The 20,725-nt window shown below is 36.8% G+C and overlaps 1 protein-coding gene across 1 annotated transcript in view; it reads right to left on the reverse strand.

Annotated features, from left to right (window-relative positions):
- Positions 1-20,725, reverse strand: part of LOC127987559 (uncharacterized) — a 1,718,354-nt gene that overhangs the window by 1,253,335 nt on the left and 444,294 nt on the right. Inside the window, exons 31-32 of the mRNA XM_052589927.1 lie at positions 15,228-15,404; positions 14,355-14,528 (exon numbers count right to left, since the gene is read on the reverse strand). Of these exons, the coding sequence (XP_052445887.1) occupies positions 14,355-14,528; positions 15,228-15,404 (351 nt within the window). The remainder of the gene's footprint in view (positions 1-14,354; positions 14,529-15,227; positions 15,405-20,725) is intronic.

Genomic DNA, 20,725 nt, shown 5'->3' on the forward strand with positions numbered 1-20,725 from the left:
TGATCATGTCTTTATGGATCTGTTTGTTCCTCTGTTAGGATGCAGCTGACAGGACAGACTCCAGTAAGAGTCCTCAGTGTTGATCAAGTCCACATCTAACACATCTAGAGCGGGAATCATCTGAAGAAAACTCTGTAATGATGAACTGACCCATCTCAGGCCTTCTGGGTCCATTTGTAACACTGATTTATGTCCTGCTCCTCTTTGAAAAGCACTTTATATTTTATTCAGCAGATAATGCTGAACCTCAGAAAAGAGGAGTTAGCTCCTAAAATTCAGTTCTGCCATATTGTGAACTCAGAGAGGAATAAAACCATATAGTTTTGATGCTGTTTGATTTGATTCTGAGATAAACTCTTAATAATAGATTTTTCATGTTTTAAGAGGAAATGTTTTCAGATAAAAAAAGATCATGTTTTTTTGTGTTTTTAATTTTAACATTTGGAATTAAATTAAAATAAAACAGAAAAGTGCATGAATATGAATGTTCCCTTATTTGTTTGCTTTTTTTCCATCATTTTCTAGTTTAACAAATTGTAAAAATAAAACAACTGATATAGATTTAACTTAGAAATAACACTGACAAATGTTTTATTCATCCAATTAAAAACAAAAATTTGGGTGATGATTCACATCTATATTTTTTAATTTAAGCCAATAAAAATAAATAACTTGTCATAAACAATATTTTTTAAAACTAAAACAATACATTTCTAAAATAAGACATTTTGTTTAGATTAAATATATATATTTGTTGTTTGGATCAAAAGCAAAATTTAAATGAATTGTATTTTTTCTAAAAGAAAAATATACTTAGTGCCAGGTTTTATAAAACAGTTTTCATAGACATAGAAAATATTGTCTAGGACATGTTATTTATTTTTCATTGGCTCAAATAAATTTTGTTAGATATTAACATCACCCTACAATTTTTAATTAGATGAATGAAACATTTGTTGTTCAGTGACTTCTAAAACAGACACAGCTATATTCTCTAGTGTCTCTCAGAACTAATAAGGCGAGCTATATTAGAGTTCAGTAATATGAAGACTGTTTTGAGGCTGTTTTGTGAGACTCTCCTGGTTCTTTACTGCTGCTCATGAACACATGAAAGGTCTGACAGACACCAGTCCCCACAACCAGCAGTGTCTCAGCTCTATACAGTGTGTCCATCAAACTTCACCCATTCCTGAAGATGTCTGTGTACACCAGACTATGTGGATATTTCTGGAAACTTACTGTTCAGTGTAATTTTATATAATTTCCACACACACACGACAAACCTGAAATCACACAGCAGTTTACCACGACCAGATATAACCAGATTCAGATTCAGATCTCACTGAAGTAATTCTCGAAAACCTTCTTGATCACTATGGATAGCTTTTAAAGTGAGAGTAAGAATGTCTTTAAAGCTGGAAACATCTGTAGCATCCTCTCAATGCCTGGGAACAATGACAGCCACCTTGTCTTTCTGTGAGAAAGCATCCTCCTTTACTCAATGTCAACTAAATCACATACTCTTCAGGTTCTCAGTGCACACAGTGTAAATGTGGAAGTACTGCTAGATTTTAAACATGATATTCTCAAGGTCAACATCTATTGTGTCTGCCCCCTGATGAATACAATTATTCAACCCACACCAATCAGTCTTGTTCTGCAGAAACCTCTACAAATTTGCAAACACATTGTTTCTCTCTTCATCATGTCGGATTCCACCAAAATTTGTGTTGCAATTGTCTCCAGTAAATGCAATGCATTTTTCAGACAAATAGCTTTTTGCCATCGTTTTAGTGAGATAATGCCCGGTGAGACTAAAAAGAGGCTACATTATGGTTTGATCCTAATATGCTTATTTACATTTCTAATGTGTATTTTATTTTTATACTGTTTCATTATAGTGTTTTCATGTATATGCATATAGTTATATATTTATATGTTTAATGGCTTATTTTACGTGCTCACGTATCACGTGGGAAGAGGGGAGAATGAGGAAGAAGAGCGGAGAGAGGAGAGAAATTGTGTTTGATGTTAGTGGAAGAAAACAGGGTGTTCTTGGAGAAACCTCAGGCCTGCAACGAAGGGTGTGTGAGTGAGTGAGATCCTGAATGTGGACCCACTTCACTGAGTTTTGTTACTGAATCTAGTGATTATTTCATTGGGGAAATCTAAAAGTGTAAGGTTTGGTTATTGAGCTGTACATTTGTACATTTTCCAATTTAATTCCCTAAAGTGTGTTTAACACTTGTGAAAATAGAAGTTTGATTTATTTCACATTGTTACTTCTTTTAAAGGATTTGATTTGACATTGTAAAAGTTTGTTTCAGTTCATTTATTTTTCTCTTATTGCTTTACCAATGTCATTTTGTTATTTAAATATATGAACAAAGCCTCGTAAAACCAGTATTTGATTCTATAGTCTTTACTGCTGCTGAAACAGACGAAAACAGATTACACTTGACAGGTAAAGTTAAACATAGCATTGAAATAAATACTTACCCAGGCCCCAGCTTTAACATAGCAGGTATTGTTTCTGGGGTTACAATCATTTTCAGTGGTTTCTGCTGTCTCATTAGGTGTGTCTTTCACCTCATTTCATTTTGTTTGCACACAGCCCTTCTTAGTTCAGGGCGTTAGATCAACCTAACATAAGTCCTGTCGGGTGATTTCCTCTAACATGAAGAGTTTTGTTTAGCTTGTGATGTGTGCTCGGTCCGAGCTGATAAACCCAGCGCAGTTTAGTTTCACTTTCGTTTCGTTTCATTACCGTTTGTTGTTTCTCAAATGTAACAGAAATGGAAGAGTTTATGAGTCGATACACTCACAGAAATGATCAGTCTGGATCCCTGCTGAAGAGAACATGCACATGTTACAGCTGTCAGGAGGTTAATGTCAGGTTTATAATCATTTCACATTACATGTTTTAGGTGTACATTTCTTGTGAGGGTCACCTGTGCTCAACAATGACTTTTTATCGCTGCATCATGTGTGTTTTGGTTATGTTATGATGAGATCAAACTACTGTATGTCCATGCCAGACATTACGTGTAGATCACAGATCAGCCCTGAACAATCATCACACGCAAGTGCTTCTTTTTAAACGCTTTATGAACATAGTTAACATCGGCTCCTCGGTCTCGGGTGACATCTATGGGTCAGTTCTGGTTCAGATGATACCAATCCTAAATGATGAATTCAGATCTTTGATGACGAAGCCTGCTTCAGTGTGTTTCTGCAGCTGTGGCTCATGGCAGGTTGTGTTGTGTGTGGAGAAAGCTCTGTTGAGCTTAGGGTTAGTTTGTGTTGTAGCAGTCATCTTTGGTGACCTGTAGCTGACCCCTGAGTATTGTATTTAGTTAGTTATTATTCTTAATAATATGATAATATATATATATTTTAAAGTACAGTTTTTCCATAAACATAGCACATACTGTGACTCTAAAACCGTGAAACAAACCGAACTGTGAAAAAGTCAAACTGTTCCACCATAATATTTACGTAATCATTTGACAGATGGACGCTTTCATCCAAAGCGATTTAAAATAGATAAAATCTATTCTCAAAAACATATTACAAGCATATATAATGATAGAAGTTCAAACTAGCACTCTGTTTTACATATGGGTATATGGTATTTTTTAGTGCCAAACTTGACCAGATTTTCCATTTCTAGCCTACGATATGTAGCCTAGTCTACAATGTGTATTAATTTATTTTGAAGGTGATGAAGGAAGCAACATTATCACTAGTGCTGTAAGTGATCCTGCTGTTGAACAAGACACTTCAGCTTTTGAGTCAGAGCACAAACATTCAGCTACAGTTTAAACTATAACTTAGAAAAATACTCCTAGAAAAATATGTGCTTTATGATTCATAAGATCATCAGTAGAGGACTGTGATCATGGGGACATATACAATCGATGGCTGCATAATTAATATAGATTATTGAAAGTGCTTATTTCATATTGCAGAGAAACTCGATGTGCAGAGTGAGAGAGAGAGGGATTCAGGGAAAGATGATAGAGACAGTGAATGTCTTGATACTCCATTGGATTATTTTACCTGTCCACAGTATAAGGATTTTAATTTATTAACAACTGAAAGAGCAAAAGAGTTTATCAGTCTGAAGGAGTCATGAATTGGGTGGAGGTGACTTCAACAACAGACGTGTCCTGGGATGAGTCACATTCCCTGATTTACTGTCCACCACTGGATCCACCTGCTGTCTATAAAAGACTGAAGTGATGATCGAATCAGATGCTGAAGAGCTCTCCGGCTCCAGAACCAGCGCTGATATTGCCTTGAGCTAACTACTAACTCACATTTATACTTTATTTCATACTGACACGGTAGATGTAGAATATTTGTATCATGGAAATGTTTTAAGTTTCACACATTGTAGATTTGCTTTATATCTTTTGACACATTTAAGTGCTGCACTTGACAATAAAATTGAAACATCTGAATCATTATGAATGAGTTTAATAGAAATATTATTAAACTGAAGAGCCAGACAGACTCATCTGAGCTTCTTCCTCCTCTGTTCCAGCTTTACATTAAACACAATGATCATCTGCTTGAATACTAAAGCAACATTAATCATTCAATATCATGTTTCTAACACACATGCTGCATTATTTGATTGTAAAGTCTGAGTCTCTTCACCTGTATGGATCACATTTACACATTTATTTCTCCTCATAGACACAGTAGTGTAGCTCTTCTGTGGATCTTCAGCTGATGTTTACTGCTCCTCTCAAGATCACTTCACTTTATGAGATACAGCATTCATCAGCTTCTGGTGACTGAACTCTATCAGAGATTCTTGTAAGCTAATCTTCATCAACACTGTAAGGTAGAACAGAAGATAAAATCATCAAAGTACACAAAATAGTTACTATCATATGTTTCATGCTTCATATGTTTGTGTCTCTATTGAGTCGATATAAAGAGAAACACACACTAACGAGTGTACAGCAAATATAATAAATGACAAGGAACAAACACAAATGTGATTTTTTCTTAAAACACAAATCTTTCAGTTAAATGTGTCACTAGTTAAACATGTTTAAACTAGAGACAAACAGCTTTGTGTTGGTCTCAGTAAATAAGTGAAATGATTGCACAGCTCGCTGGAATACTGGATTCTGATTGGTCAGTGGTGACATTCGGAGGTGTGTTATTCATTAGGTGTGTGTCATTAGCAGCAGAATAACACACAGTCATACGGTATTTGAGTCGGGCGTTTCTTTGACTTCTCTCGTATCACAGCACCGCGCTCTCACTCGTTTCATTCAAACACAACTGCTATTAGCTTGTGCCTCAGTTACTGACTGGATTTACCCTCAAACCAAACCGCAGGAGATTCCTGTTAATAGTAGACTTGAGGAGACATTGTTCAAAGTGTGTCTTGTTGTTCAAGTTGTTGCTAACTGAGCAGAAGTGTTTAGCTGAATCTAAATTGTGTCTAATTCTTCACTTGTGTGTCAAGAAAGCATATAATAAGTGTGATAATGCAGATGCAGCCAGATGTTATCACAGAATAAGTCTCTTCAGGAGGACACAAGTCCTGATCACCCTGTCGGGTTTATTCTGTGATAACAAGCGGCTGGAGCTACATTATCTCTTACAGAAAGTAAGTGTAAAGTAATGTGACGTGTTGCTTGTCAAAGTAAAAACACACAAGAGACAGAGACATTGATCATGTGATGCCGGACGACTGTGAGCTGAAGCTGAATCTGCTCTGATTTTACCAGCGTTTTCCTACAATCTGAACAAATCTATTTCAAACTCTAATGATTCACTATTACTGATCTCATTAATAAAGCAGCTGTTGCTGTAGAAAGCTGTGACAGTCTGCTTTTCTTCTCTTTCCTCCTTTGTGTTCAACATTTTTATCAACTTTACATTTTCATTCTAAAACAAACCCTTTGAAATAAAGCTTGATGATCATTTGATAAACTCTTTTCACTAATATTTGAAAGTATATATTTGTTCACATATCAGAGGTAAATGAATCTCTTTAATATCACAAAGTGAAGTTTACTCACCTCAGTTTACAGTTTGAGTCTCGTAGCACATCAATGAGCTTCTGCTTTGAGTCTCCAATCATATTGCATCTCAGATCAAGCTCTTTTAGAAACTGCAGAGCTTTTGTGTTTGTCAAAGACTGAGTTAAAGAAGAAACATTTGTAATGTCACATTGACGAAGACTAGGAAGAGACAAACAGAGGAAGAGAGATCATCTTACAAACAAATCATTAAGATGAAGATCTTTCACAAATATAATGTGAACACATTCATCATGAGATATTGAGTATAAAGTGTTTTGTTGAACTCTTATGTGCTGTTCGTTGTATTAAAAAAAAAAAGTTATTCCGTTTTTTTCTTAATGATCTTAATTTAAGAATTTATTATATTTTGTATATTTATAAAAATAAATTAAATGTGCTGGGTGTTCTTCTAATGTTTTTTTCACACTAACACACAACCAGATATCAATCCTATTTAATTAATTTGGCTTGAGAAAGCAAACTTACTGATATTGTATTTAAACTTATTAAGTTGGCTTGAAAAAGCCAACTTACTGAATTTTTCTGGCCGCAAAATTTTTGGACACTAACTCCTCATAGACCGTTCAAAGCTACATACTCCAAACTCGGGTCAGACCTTCATACTGTTCTGACTTGGTGTGCTATATCTTTTCAGACTGGTTTGAGTTACGGTTTTCTTAAAAATGAATATTAAAAAGTCATAAAAATCCCATAGACTTTAATTGACAGGGTGTTCAGATGACCCAAGCCCATTAGACTCAATCAAGCTTTGATGCTAATCAATTTAAACTCATTCAAACTAATCTAATCTATCCTAATAATATGCTAATCATGCTAAAATCATGCTAGCAACATGCTAGTCATGCTAGCAACATGCTTATGCTAGAAACATGCTAGCAACATGCTACTCGCATGCTAGTCATGCTAGAAACATGCTAGCAACATGGTAATCATGCTAGAAACATGCTAGCAAATGCTAATCATACTAAAATCATGCTAGCAACATGCTAGTCGCATGCTAGTCATGCTAGAAACATGTTAACAACATGTTAATCATGCTAAAATCATGCTAGCAACATGCTAATCAAACTAGCAACATGCTAGCAACATGCTAATCATGGTAAAATAATGCTAGCACCATGCTAGTCGCATGCTAGTCATGCTAGAAACATGCTAGCAACATGCTAGAAACATGCTAGCAACATGCTAATCATGCTAGAAACATGTTAGTCGCATGCTTATGCTAGAAACATACTAGCAACATGTTAATCATGGTAAAATCATGCTAGCAACATGTTAGTCGAATGCTAATCATGATAGAAACATGCTAGCGACATGGTAGCAACATGTTAATAATGCTAAAGACATGCTAGTGACATGCTAGCAACATGCTTATCATGCTAGAGATATGCTAGCAACATGCTAATCATGCTATCAACATGCTAGTCGCATGCTAGTCATGCTAGAAACATGCTAGCAACATGCTAATCATGCTAGCAACATGCTAACAACATGCTAATCATGCTAGAAAAATGTTAGCGACATGCTAGCAATGTGCTACTAATGCTAGAATGTGCTACTATAGAATGTGCAATGTGCTACTAACCACATGCTAGCAACATGCTAGTCGCATGTTAATCATGCTAGAAACATGTTAACAACATGCTAGCAAAATGCTAATCGTGCTAGAAACATGCTAGTGACATGCTAACAACATGCTAATCATGCTAGAAACATGCTAGCAACATGCTAGCAATGTGCTACTAATGCTAGAATGTGCTACTATAGAATGTGCAATGTGCTACTAACCACATGCTAGCAACATGCTAGTCGCATGTTAATCATGCTAGAAACATGTTAACAACATGCTAGCAAAATGCTAATCATGCTAGAAACATGCTAGTGACATGCTAACAACATGCTAATCATGCTAGAAAAATGCTAGCGACATGCTAGCAATGTGCTACTAATGCTAGAATGTGCTACTATAGAATGTGCAATGTGCTACTAACCACATGCTAGCAACATGCTAGTCGCATGTTAATCATGCTAGAAACATGTTAACAACATGCTAGCAAAATGCTAATCGTGCTAGAAACATGCTAGTGACATGCTAATAACATGCTAATCATGCTAGAAACATTCTAGCAACATGCTAGTTGCATGCTAGTCATGCTAGAAACATGGTAATCATGCTAAAATCATGTTAGCAACATGCTATTCATGTTAACGACATGTCTATTCACTTTTTAATTATGCTAGCGACATGCTATCAACATGCTAATCATGCTAGAAAAAGGCTAGTCACATGGTAATCATGCTAGAAACATGCTAATCATGCTAAAATCATGCTAGCAACATGCTAGTCGCATGCTAGTCATGCTAGAAACATGTTAACAACATGTTAATCATGCTAAAATCATGCTAGCAACATGCTAATCAAACTAGCAACATGCTAGCAACATGCTAATCATGGTAAAATAATGCTAGCACCATGCTAGTCGCATGCTAGTCATGCTAGAAACATGCTAGCAACATGCTAGAAACATGCTAGCAACATGCTAATCATGCTAGAAACATGTTAGTCGCATGCTTATGCTAGAAACATACTAGCAACATGTTAATCATGGTAAAATCATGCTAGCAACATGTTAGTCGAATGCTAATCATGATAGAAACATGCTAGCGACATGGTAGCAACATGTTAATCATGCTAAAGACATGCTAGTGACATGCTAGCAACATGCTTATCATGCTAGAGATATGCTAGCAACATGCTAATCATGCTATCAACATGCTAGTCGCATGCTAGTCATGCTAGAAACATGCTAGCAACATGCTAATCATGCTAGCAACATGCTAACAACATGCTAATCATGCTAGAAAAATGTTAGCGACATGCTAGCAATGTGCTACTAATGCTAGAATGTGCTACTATAGAATGTGCAATGTGCTACTAACCACATGCTAGCAACATGCTAGTCGCATGTTAATCATGCTAGAAACATGTTAACAACATGCTAGCAAAATGCTAATCGTGCTAGAAACATGCTAGTGACATGCTAACAACATGCTAATCATGCTAGAAACATGCTAGCAACATGCTAGCAATGTGCTACTAATGCTAGAATGTGCTACTATAGAATGTGCAATGTGCTACTAACCACATGCTAGCAACATGCTAGTCGCATGTTAATCATGCTAGAAACATGTTAACAACATGCTAGCAAAATGCTAATCATGCTAGAAACATGCTAGTGACATGCTAACAACATGCTAATCATGCTAGAAAAATGCTAGCGACATGCTAGCAATGTGCTACTAATGCTAGAATGTGCTACTATAGAATGTGCAATGTGCTACTAACCACATGCTAGCAACATGCTAGTCGCATGTTAATCATGCTAGAAACATGTTAACAACATGCTAGCAAAATGCTAATCGTGCTAGAAACATGCTAGTGACATGCTAATAACATGCTAATCATGCTAGAAACATTCTAGCAACATGCTAGTTGCATGCTAGTCATGCTAGAAACATGGTAATCATGCTAAAATCATGTTAGCAACATGCTATTCATGTTAACGACATGTCTATTCACTTTTTAATTATGCTAGCGACATGCTATCAACATGCTAATCATGCTAGAAAAAGGCTAGTCACATGGTAATCATGCTAGAAACATGCTAATCATGCTAGCAACATGTTAGTCACATGTTAATCATGCTAGAAACATGCTAGAGACATGCTAGATACCTTGCTAATCATGTTAAGTACATGCTAGTCACTTTGCTAATCATGCTAGCAACTTTGCTAATCATGCTTATGACATGGTAGTCACTTGCTTGTAATGCTAGCATTATGTTAAATCACTGTCTTTTTTAAACTTCTTAAACTTATAAATATTTTTAAACGTTTGAAAGTTTGAAAATGTGAAAAGTTTAAAAAATTTTAAACTTTTCAAACTTTCTGGTCAGGCTTTCTCAAGCCAACTTAAAGTTTGTCTTGACAAACTTTTTTATCTAGTTTTCTATTTGTAGAGCTATCAAGTGTTGACAACCGTACAAAGTCTTGTGTCATTTAGATAAAGGGAACATTTGTTTTTATTTCAGCAAACATAATTTGGGGTCTCAAAAGACCTTGAACAGCACATAAGAGTTAAACAAAGTGATTTTTTTTATTTTGATTCTTGTCTGTGAATGTTACTGACCTCAATCTCTCCAGTTTACAGCGTGAATCCTTCAGTACATCACATAAGTGATTCAGTCCTGTGTTTTTTATTTGATTCCTGCTCAGGTTCAGGTCTTTCAAGTGTGATGGGTTTGATTTCAGAGCTGAAGTCAGGATGATACACTGTTTCTCTGTAATACTGCATCCACACAGACTGAAGACAGAAAGAGAAAAAACAATGAATCAGACATGTTATGTTCATGTGTGAGTAATTCTTCATGTGTTAACATCATACAGTGCAATAAATACTGTTTCTGAATTACAATTAGGAATGTAATGGTTGACTGGCCTCAAATCGGATCCAGCCGGTCTTTGCTTAAAATACGCGATCGGCAATCGGCCGGTTTTTGGTCTTTTTTCGGCCGATTTTTCAGGAAGTTCACCCGCGTGCACAGACTACATTGTAATAATTCGCTGTCATGTCATTTGTGTGGAAGTATTTCAAAATCTGTTCGCAGGAAGCGAACAGCCGACTGCACAAAATAAAAGTCTCTTTATCGCGAGGGTATCTTTACCTGTCTGTGCCCTGCACAAGCGGAGACAGGGAAGGGATGTTCAGCTCAACTTCACTTGTGTTGGATGGGAAAAGAAACAGACTGTGACAAAACTGAAATGTTTGTTTTTTTGTAAAGTAGAACTTGCATACACGTTTGAAAAGCCAGAAGTAAACGTCAGTTCTGTATAGGATGATTATTTTTATTTTACCTTAAAATTAAATTGACTTAATTTGATTTAAAAATCACCTGCTGTAGCAGACTGAAAAAAAAAAGTGTTTAATTCATCCAATTAAAGAAAAATAGGGTAATGATTGACATCTGTGTTTTTTTAACTTGAGACAATAGTTATTTATTTTTCATTGGCTCCAATTAAAAAAAAAAAAAAAAAAAAAAAAAAAAAAAAAAAAAGTGAATCATTACCATAACACTTTGCATCTTTGTTTGATTTTAACATTTTGGAATAATGTGTTTATATAGCATACTTTTATTTATTCTAACTGGTAAAGACCTTTTTTATTTAAAACAAAATTTAAAAACTAAAACTCATACTGAATGCTGATTAAGAAACATCTTATTGAATGTGTGTTGATTGTGTTTTTTGGATTGTAGGACTATGCAGTTATTGCCTTTAATTTCACATGGTTACAGTTAATCTTTTCATTTAAGGCCAGTTCTCTGTAGTTTCAACCCAATTCAGAAACAAAAGCTAAATGCTGATGTCTGTACCATCTGTGTTTGTATTGAATATAGTCTACTTACTGTGCAGTTACTGTCGTTAATTTCAGATGTTTACGGTTACTGTTTTCAATAGCCAAAAGCGAATTTGGCCTATTAAATACCAAATAAACATCTTGTTTATGCACACTTTCCTTCTTTCTTATTTCTTGTTTAAAGAAAAAAAAAAAAAAAATCGGAATCGGCCATGAAAAATCATGATCGTGCATCCCGTATTACAATTTACAGTATTGTTCAAAATAATAGCAGTACAATGTGACTAACCAGAATAATCAAGGTTTTTCGTATATTTTTTTATTGCTACGTGGCAAACAAGTTACCAGTAGGTTCAGTAGATTCTCAGAAAACAAATGAGACCCAGCATTCATGATATGCACGCTCTTAAGGCTGTGCAATTGGGCAATTAGTTGAATTAGTTGAAAGGGGTGTGTTCAAAAAAATAGCAGTGTGGCATTCAATCACTGAGGTCATCAATTTTGTGAAGAAACAGGTGTGAATCAGGTGGCCCCTATTTAAGGATGAAGCCAACACTTGTTGAACATGCATTTGAAAGCTGAGGAAAATGGGTCGTTCAAGACATTGTTCAGAAGAACAGCGTACTTTGATTAAAAAGTTGATTAGAGAGGGGAAAACCTATAAAGAGGTGCAAAAAATGATAGGCTGTTCAGCTAAAATGATCTCCAATGCCTTAAAATGGAGAGCAAAACCAGAGAGACGTGGAAGAAAAATGGATAGAAGAATAACCAGAATGGCAAAGGCTCAGCCAATGATCACCTCCAGGATGATCAAAGACAGTCTGGAGTTACCTGTAAGTACTGTGACAGTTAGAAGACGTCTGTGTGAAGCTAATCTATTTTCAAGAATCCCCCGCAAAGTCCCTCTGTTAAAAAAAAGGCATGTGCAGAAGAGGTTACAATTTGCCAAAGAACACATCAACTGGCCTAAAGAGAAATGGAGGAACATTTTGTGGACTGATGAGAGTAAAATTGTTCTTTTTGGGTCCAAGGGCCACAGGCAGTTTGTGAGACGACCCCCAAACTCTGAATTCAAGCCACAGTACACAGTGAAGACAGTGAAGCATGGAGGTGCAAGCATCATGATATGGGCATGTTTCTCCTACTATGGTGTTGGGCCTATTTATCGCATACCAGGGATCATAGATCAGTTTGCATATGTTAAAATACTTGAAGAGGTCATGTTGCCCTATGCTGAAGAGGACATGCCCTTGAAATGGTTGTTTCAACAAGACAATGACCCAAAACACACTAGTAAACGGGCAAAGTCTTGGTTCCAAACCAACAAAATTAATGTTATGGAGTGGCCAGCCCAATCTCCAGACCTTAATCCAATTGAGAACTTGTGGGGTGATATCAAAAATGCTGTTTCTGAAGCAAAACCAAGAAATGTGAATGAATTGTGGAATGTTGTTAAAGAATCATGGAGTGGAATAACAGCTGAGAGGTGCCACAAGTTGGTTGACTCCATGCCACACAGATGTCAAGCAGTTTTACAAAACTGTGGTCATACAACTAAATATTAGTTTAGTGATTCACAGGATTGCTAAATCCCAGAAAAAAAAAATGTTTGTACAAAATAGTTTTGAGTTTGTACAGTCAAAGGTAGACACTGCTATTTTTTGAACACACCCCTTTCAACTAATTGCCCAATTGCACAGCCTTAAGAGCGTGCATATCATGAATGCTGGGTCTTGTTTGTTTTCTGACAATCTACTGAACCTACTGGTAACTTGTTTGCCACGTAGCAATAAAAAATATACTAAAAACCTTGATTATTCTGGTTAGTCACATTGTACTGCTATTATTTTGAACAATACTGTATATGGTCCATAAATGAACTGGATTACTGTGATCTCCGGTGATTGACTGAGATGAGACCCTCGAGCAAGAAATGAACCCAACTGTTCCTCAGCGCTGCAGGTGTGTGTGTATGTGTGCGTGCGTGTGAGAGTGCGTGTGAGAGTGTGTGTTTGCGTGTGTGTGAGTATGTGTTTGCGTGTGTGTGAGAGTGTGTGTGTGTGTGAGTGTGCGTGAGTGTGCGTGTTCACTGTGTGTGTGAGAGAGAGAGAGAGAGAGTGTGCGTGTCTGTTTACGGTGTGTGTGTGTGTGTTCACTGTGTGTGTGTGAGAGAGAGTGTGCATGTGTCTGTTTACGGTGTGTGTGTGTGTTTACAGTGTCTGCGTGTGTGTTCACTGTGTGTGTGTGTGTGTGTGTGTGTGTGTGTGTGTGAGAGAGAGAGAGAGAGAGAGAGAGAGAGAGAGAGAGAGAGAGAGAGAGAGAGAGAGAGAGAGTGAGTGTGTGTGCATGTGTCTGTTCACGGTGTGAGCCGTGTCCTGGGCACCTATCAGCGTCGCCCTGGCAACGAGGGAGATTCACCTGAACGCAATCACAGCGGGCTGATCGGTCCCAGCTGAAGCGGTAAGGAGAGGACTATAAACGCTGCGGCTGAAGGCTGTGTTTCTTGTCGCTCTAGAAAGCTGCGGATCGACCAGCCCGCCACCCGAACACCGGACACCAAGTTTCCTTGCACTCAGCCGGCCGGCAAACAGGATCACGTGGCACCAAGGACGAGCACTGGACACTACAGGATTCAGCACTACACAGAGCACCGTTCAATAAATACAGCCTCCGGGGCTTCACTTTGCACTAAACCCTGTCGTGTGATTCTTCAGCCCGTTACTACGGTTAGTGTGTGTGTGTGTGTGTGTTAAATGCAGATCACAAATACAGAGTATGGGACTTGGCCTTTTCTTTTCTTTACCTGAAAGTAAACAGTAATCTTTAATTTGACTGTAACTGCTGTATAGTATAATGATACTAACTCTAGTTTCTCCAGCTTGAATTGTGTGTTCATCAGTAGATCACGGAGGTGTTTCACTCCAGAGTCTCCAAGTTTACTCCAGCTCAGGATCAGTTCTCTCAGGTGTGATGGGTTTGATTTCAGAGCTGAAGTCAGGATGAGACACTGTTTCTCTGTAATACTGCATCTACTCAGACTGAAGACAGAAAGAGAAAACACAATGAATCAGACACGTTATGTTCATGTGTGAGTTAAATTAATCATGAGTAAACATCAAACAGTGCAATAAATAAAATGATGCTAAAACCTGAAAAGAATAAATAAACAATTACACAGCCTTAAAAAAACTAGGATATGGAGGATATTAGTTACATTTCAAGTCTAGAGAATCTTTAGTTAGACCAAAAAAAAGGGGGTTAGTGATTTATAATGTAATTAAGATACAAGATCAACTACAGAAGCATCTTAAAAATAACATTAAAATGTTCAAATTGATTTTAAATGTAACAAATAAAGACAATTCTGTTCAGAAATGAACATTTAATTCAAGATATTTTAAGATTGTAGATTACAGTCAACAAGTACAAGATTTTGTGATCATATTTTGTTCTTATCGTGATGCATGTCAGAGTGAAACCACTTTAAAAACAAAACTGCAGGTCAGGAATTCATGAGTTTTTGATGAACAGCTGATAATTGTTTGTTATTACTGTGATCTCATGTGACTGACAGGTTTTCCCTCCTTCAGATCATCAGACAAGAGAAGAGATGTGTTTATGAGGGAAAGTGATAGTTATTTTCATTAAAGATCACAAGGGTACATTCATTTTTGGAAATAAATGATGTATGATAAATCAATCTGACTGTAACTGCTGTAGAGTATAATGATACTAACTCTAGTTTCTCCAGCTTGAATTGTGTGTTCATCAGTAGATCACTGAGGTTTTTCACTCCAGAGTCTCCTAGTAGTTCATTCCAACTCAGGTTCAGTTCTCTCAGGTGTGATGGGTTTGATTTCAGAGCTGAAGTCAGGATGACACACTGTTTCTCTGTAATACTGCAATAACACAGACTGAAGACAGAAAGAAAAAACACAATGAATCAGACACGTTATGTTCATGTGTGAGTAATTCATGTGTGGCAGAGAGATGATATGAAGCATCAATAAACACTAGGAATATGTTCTGCTACAGCAGCACAGAACTATTCTATTGTGTCCCATTAATAAACTCAATGAAAACAATTCTGTCCCACTGGATAAAAGAGACTCGTTTGTGTATTTTTGGTATTATTAATTGAAATTATTGGATATTGGGTTGTGTATTTGACCTGCTGTATTAGCAGAACTTTCAAATGTTTGATCACAACAACTTACTTTACAAGTATCTCTTACACAAACATACTGTATATAGTATAGAATATAGAGAGATGAACTATACAAAAATATATACAACTATACAAATATATATAGTGCTTCAAACAAGGTAACAGTCAGTGAGGGTGATGGGAAGTTCGTTTTAAAGGGTCATGAAACCCCAGATTGAAAAATGAAATTTACCCCATGTTTTACTCACCCTCAAGCCATCCTAGATGTATACGAATTTCTTCTTTGAGATAAATATAATCAGTTATATTAAAAATGTCCTGGCTCTTCCAAGCTTTATAACGTGGGGTCAGACTCAAATGAGAAAATAGACGACTTTAACATTACTAGTCATGTAACACGTGAAATTATGTAAGATACTCACTTCAGTGTGTTAAGTGTACAGTGTTTATCCTGCAGTAGAGCAGATATCTGATTCACTCCTGTGTCTCCTAGTTTATGTTCACTCAGATTCAGCTCTCTCAGGAGTAACGGGTTTTTACCCACAATTCCAGTCACATACTGACAGCCTTCATCTGCAGCAGGACCCAAAAACCTGCAGAAGAGAAGATGAAGCTGGAATCAATTCAATGTGCAAGAGAAAGAGAAAAGTAAATTTAAAATAAATTTAGGGGCAAAAGCTCACTAGATCATGATTCCCAAAATCTGAAGAACTTTCTGGCTTTTAAGCAGGAGATGAGGAAAGTTAGCAAAGAGAGAACTAGCTTGTGACAGCTAAGCATTCATAGTGATATATTTAGTTGATCTTTTTATGCCGGCTCTTCTATTATTATCAAGCAGAATTCACCAAACACTGTGTTACATGTGCATGAAGTTTTATTTGGTTTAAGTAATGGCTTGTACTAATTATGGCTGCCCCTAGTGGCCAAGAGTTTTGTGTTACGTCTCTTTTTTTATTAGGTGCCGAATTCTTAAACCTGTTCTTAATGAGCAGAGTGGTATAAATGCTGTTGTGACGCTGGAAGCAAGCACAGGACTTCTGGTGGCAAACAAAGGGAAAACTGGACCAGGGGCTAAATCGGCTGTTTTAAATGAATGTAACCTTTCCTTTCTCTTTGGTTCAACGTAAACCTTTAATAAACATCCCCTTTTTCAATGAACTTTTGCCTGCCTCCACCTCTGTGTTATGTTTACACATGTAACGCACTGGACTGCTGATCCACTCACAGAGAACATGATCTGGGTTTAGACCATCTCTGGATAGTTTTATTTATCTGATGTCTCTGATGATGTAACAGTAATTCTGCAGGTTCAGACAGGTGTGTTTGTGTGTGTGTATCACTGATCCTCTCCTGACACACATCACATGTTTGTGGCCTGCAATATATCTACTGTATTAGATCTACAGCACTGATCTATATATGACTGGATCACTCATCACATTCTAAACTGCCAAAAGGCAGTGAAGCCAACAGAAGTGTTTGATCAGCCGTCTTACTATTTCCTACCAGAAGAGAGCACCATTGAGTCAAATGCAGACCGCTGACCTAAAATCAGTGCTCGGCACAGATGACACAGGTAACTGATCCAACACAAAATATAGCCTATTTCTTTATTACGTAATTATTCAGGAATTATTAAATATGAACCTATTAGTATCAGAAATGGATTTGAATATACAATGAATCATACAATAGCTTATGTTAATATTTTTCTTTACTAAAATAAAAAGCTTAATTTATATTTTATATATATATTATAACTTAATTTCATGTCTGTACTGTCTGTACTCAGTTATTCTCTGAAAAAAATTATGATGTGTATAATTTTAATGTCCTGATTGAGCAACATCTATTTCAGACTAGAGGTCTTCACAGTGCACCCGAGACCCGTCGATCCGAACAGGTTCGGGTCTATATTTTAAATGATCAGCCAGGTACGGGTCAGGTCCGAATCGGTTTAACATTGTGTGTAATGCCCGTGCGACTGGTGTCATCGGACTCGGGGAACCCCCGGCTGTGATCAGACACTGCTTGTTTTTTTTTGTAACTTGCCACTTGTAAAATTAGGAAAAGTAAAGTGTGAGCCAAAAAAAAAAGGAATTTCTCTCTCTCTCTCTCCGACGTTACAAGTAGAGCGCACAGACAGACTCAGAGTTAATGCAAGTGTACACACGGTAATAATGCTTGCAGACTTGACAGACTCATATTTAATATATTTCAAATCAGCAAGTAAATCTGTGGTGAACTGTAACATGAGTGTTTTCTATGAGGCTCATATTGCGTTAAAAAGCATGTTTTAGGTTGATCCAGCCAGCATGCATGTGCAGTCTCAAGTGCGTGTCATGTTTCTATGGCAACCAGTGAGGGACACAATGACTTCGACAGCCAAACTGCACTTTACATTTTCTCCCTTTTTTATAATGATATAAATGAACCGTTTAATCAAAGTTTTAGTGGTCAGATTCAGACTCGACGCAGAGCAGAGAGCACAGAGATGATAGACAGAGCGGCCATGGCACTGAACAAGCGATAGTTGTCTAAGTCACTATGCGAGTTAACTCAAGTCACAATGTACATGTGCACAGCTGCATTTGTCATCCGTCACCGTGACATCAAGTGGACTTTTGAAGCTGAAATGAGTGGATTGAGCTTGGACTTGGAATAACGAGCGGAATAACATGGATAACTTTCTTGTCGGAGAATTGTAATGCATCACAGGCAGTCAGGTACAAAAAAGAGAGATTATGGCTCCTTAAATTAGGTAAGACAAAAAGTTTTATTTTTCGCAACAGGTTTATTGGCTTGCAATAGCAATTTAAGGTGTATTGTGTTGCAATCGGGTCCAGTCGGGGCTTTGTCTTCCAGATGGGTTCGGGTCCAGCTTTTGAAATAATAGACTCGTCCGGGTCGGTCCAGTGTAGTTCATTACCGATCTCTTTCAGGTTCAGGCACAAATTTTTGGACCCGTGAAGACCTCTATTTCATACTCTCCAAAATTGCGCAAATATGTTTACTAGCATAAGCTACTGTTTCCATGTAAAATGTTGTATGATAATAATTTAACCACCATTTAAATCATTACCTGCTTCAAACTGAATGCTGTTAACAAAATCCTTGTTGAAACATTTGCAGTTAGCACCTACTGTACGAATAAAAACTATAACAGAATTATATAAACAATGAATAACTGTTCAATGCGAATAAAGATAGTGTATACGATGCATAAATCTTTTTTTCAGATTTCAGAACGAGCACTTTGTCATTTGTTATATGATGAGGTCGTGTCTGTCTGATGTTTATCGTTTTCATGATGTTCGCTACTGTAATGAACGTAGCTTTTTAATAAGTGGAGGAAATTCCCTTGAGTGTTTGCATTGCAAGAATGTACAGGGATACTTCAGATTTAAAAACGCTGACTTATGTGATGTCTCATAAAAATCATACAATTTCCTATTAATTCAATAGAACATTTACACACACAAGGGATAACCAATATGATGGCTTCACTTTCACGACGTCATGAGCAATCCAGTTCTCTATACTAGATCGGGGATCTACAGTGTTGTGAATCTGAGCTTGATGGAAATTAATGTACAGTGCATTCAGTAACTTAAACAGTCAGGATAACTCCTCACACTGAATATTTTTCATGGGCATTGTCCAAAATAACACAATCATAAGTTAACTATTGAGGCACCGAAATACTGAATACCAGCACATCTAGTGACCCAAAATGTCTGATTAAGCTGTAACTTTTAACACAACTAAACTGTTCTGACTTTATCATCTAAACAACAGAAGCTGCAGAATCTCATCTTTCATGTTTGATCATTTTTGATGCAATAAATTGTATACCTTACTAAATTAGAGAAATAATATACTAATATTTATATATAATATAATTCACGTGTATGACTTATTTAGCATTATTTCATCAGGTCTCACCTCAGTGTGTTGAGTTGACAGTTTGGATCCTGTAGTAAATCACTGAGCAGCTTCACTCCTGATTCTCCAGGATCATTTCCTGTGAGATCCAGCTCTATCAGGTGTGAAGGGTTTGATCTCAGAGCTGAAGACAGAGCTTTATAACCTTCTTCAGAGATACTGCAGTCTGAAAGTCTATTTGAAAAGATGTTATTCTTCATTATAACACAGATTGTCACACACAAGTACATGTTCTAGAATGAAGAAAATAAAAAGATGCACTACACGAATTTGGGCCTGAATGGACTCTTTTCACAGTAAAGCTGGGTAAAGTTATATATTGGTGAACTGAAACTACAACAAATGCAATTAAAAATTTTTGCACTTTTAATTTTCCACAATTATAACCTACAGTTGCAATCAAAATTACTCAAGCCCTCAGAGATTTTAGCAAAAATGGCAAAGTCAGCAGAGATCTCACAAAAGCTATAGAAAAGCTACAGAGAATAAATATTACTTTAGAAAGTCTAAGGCTATATGAAGATTTCCAAGACATTAAATGTTCCTAGAGACACAGTCCTCAGCCTTATTTCTTAGCTTAAAATGTGTTGTACCAGTACCCTTAGACTCCACATGTACCCTTAGATTCTAGAGGGTTAAAGTGTGTTGTACCAGAAAACCTTTGAGGGTGTTCAAGAAAACACACAATATCATAAAATGTTTAATCAGAGCAACTGAGAAAAACATGCAATGTACAGCCAAAGATGACCCCATGAAAGGAGGAAAACAATTTCAATGCAGTTTGTAAGAAGAACACTAGACAAGTATGGCCTTCATGTCGAGGCATCTTAATAAATACCACTCTTGATCAAGAAGAACAAAAGGCCAACTTGAACTTGCTAAAATTCATTTGTGTAGACCTGTGGAGCTCTGGAAGAATGTTTTATCGAGTAATGTGACCAAACTGGAACCTTTTGGACCCATGGTTCAGCATCATGTCTGCTGCAAATGTTTTTAAGTGTCCCTTTCAGTCTCCAGATTTAATTCTCATTCTGGTTGAATTTGAAGAAAACTGTGGCAATGTGAAAACCAAAGATTATCATTGATCTGGAAGCTTTATCAGGTGAGGAATGGGCCAACACC

The sequence above is a fragment of the Carassius gibelio genome, chromosome B22 (genome assembly GCF_023724105.1).
Source record: "Carassius gibelio isolate Cgi1373 ecotype wild population from Czech Republic chromosome B22, carGib1.2-hapl.c, whole genome shotgun sequence".
NCBI classification, from domain to species: Eukaryota; Metazoa; Chordata; class Actinopteri; order Cypriniformes; family Cyprinidae; genus Carassius; species Carassius gibelio.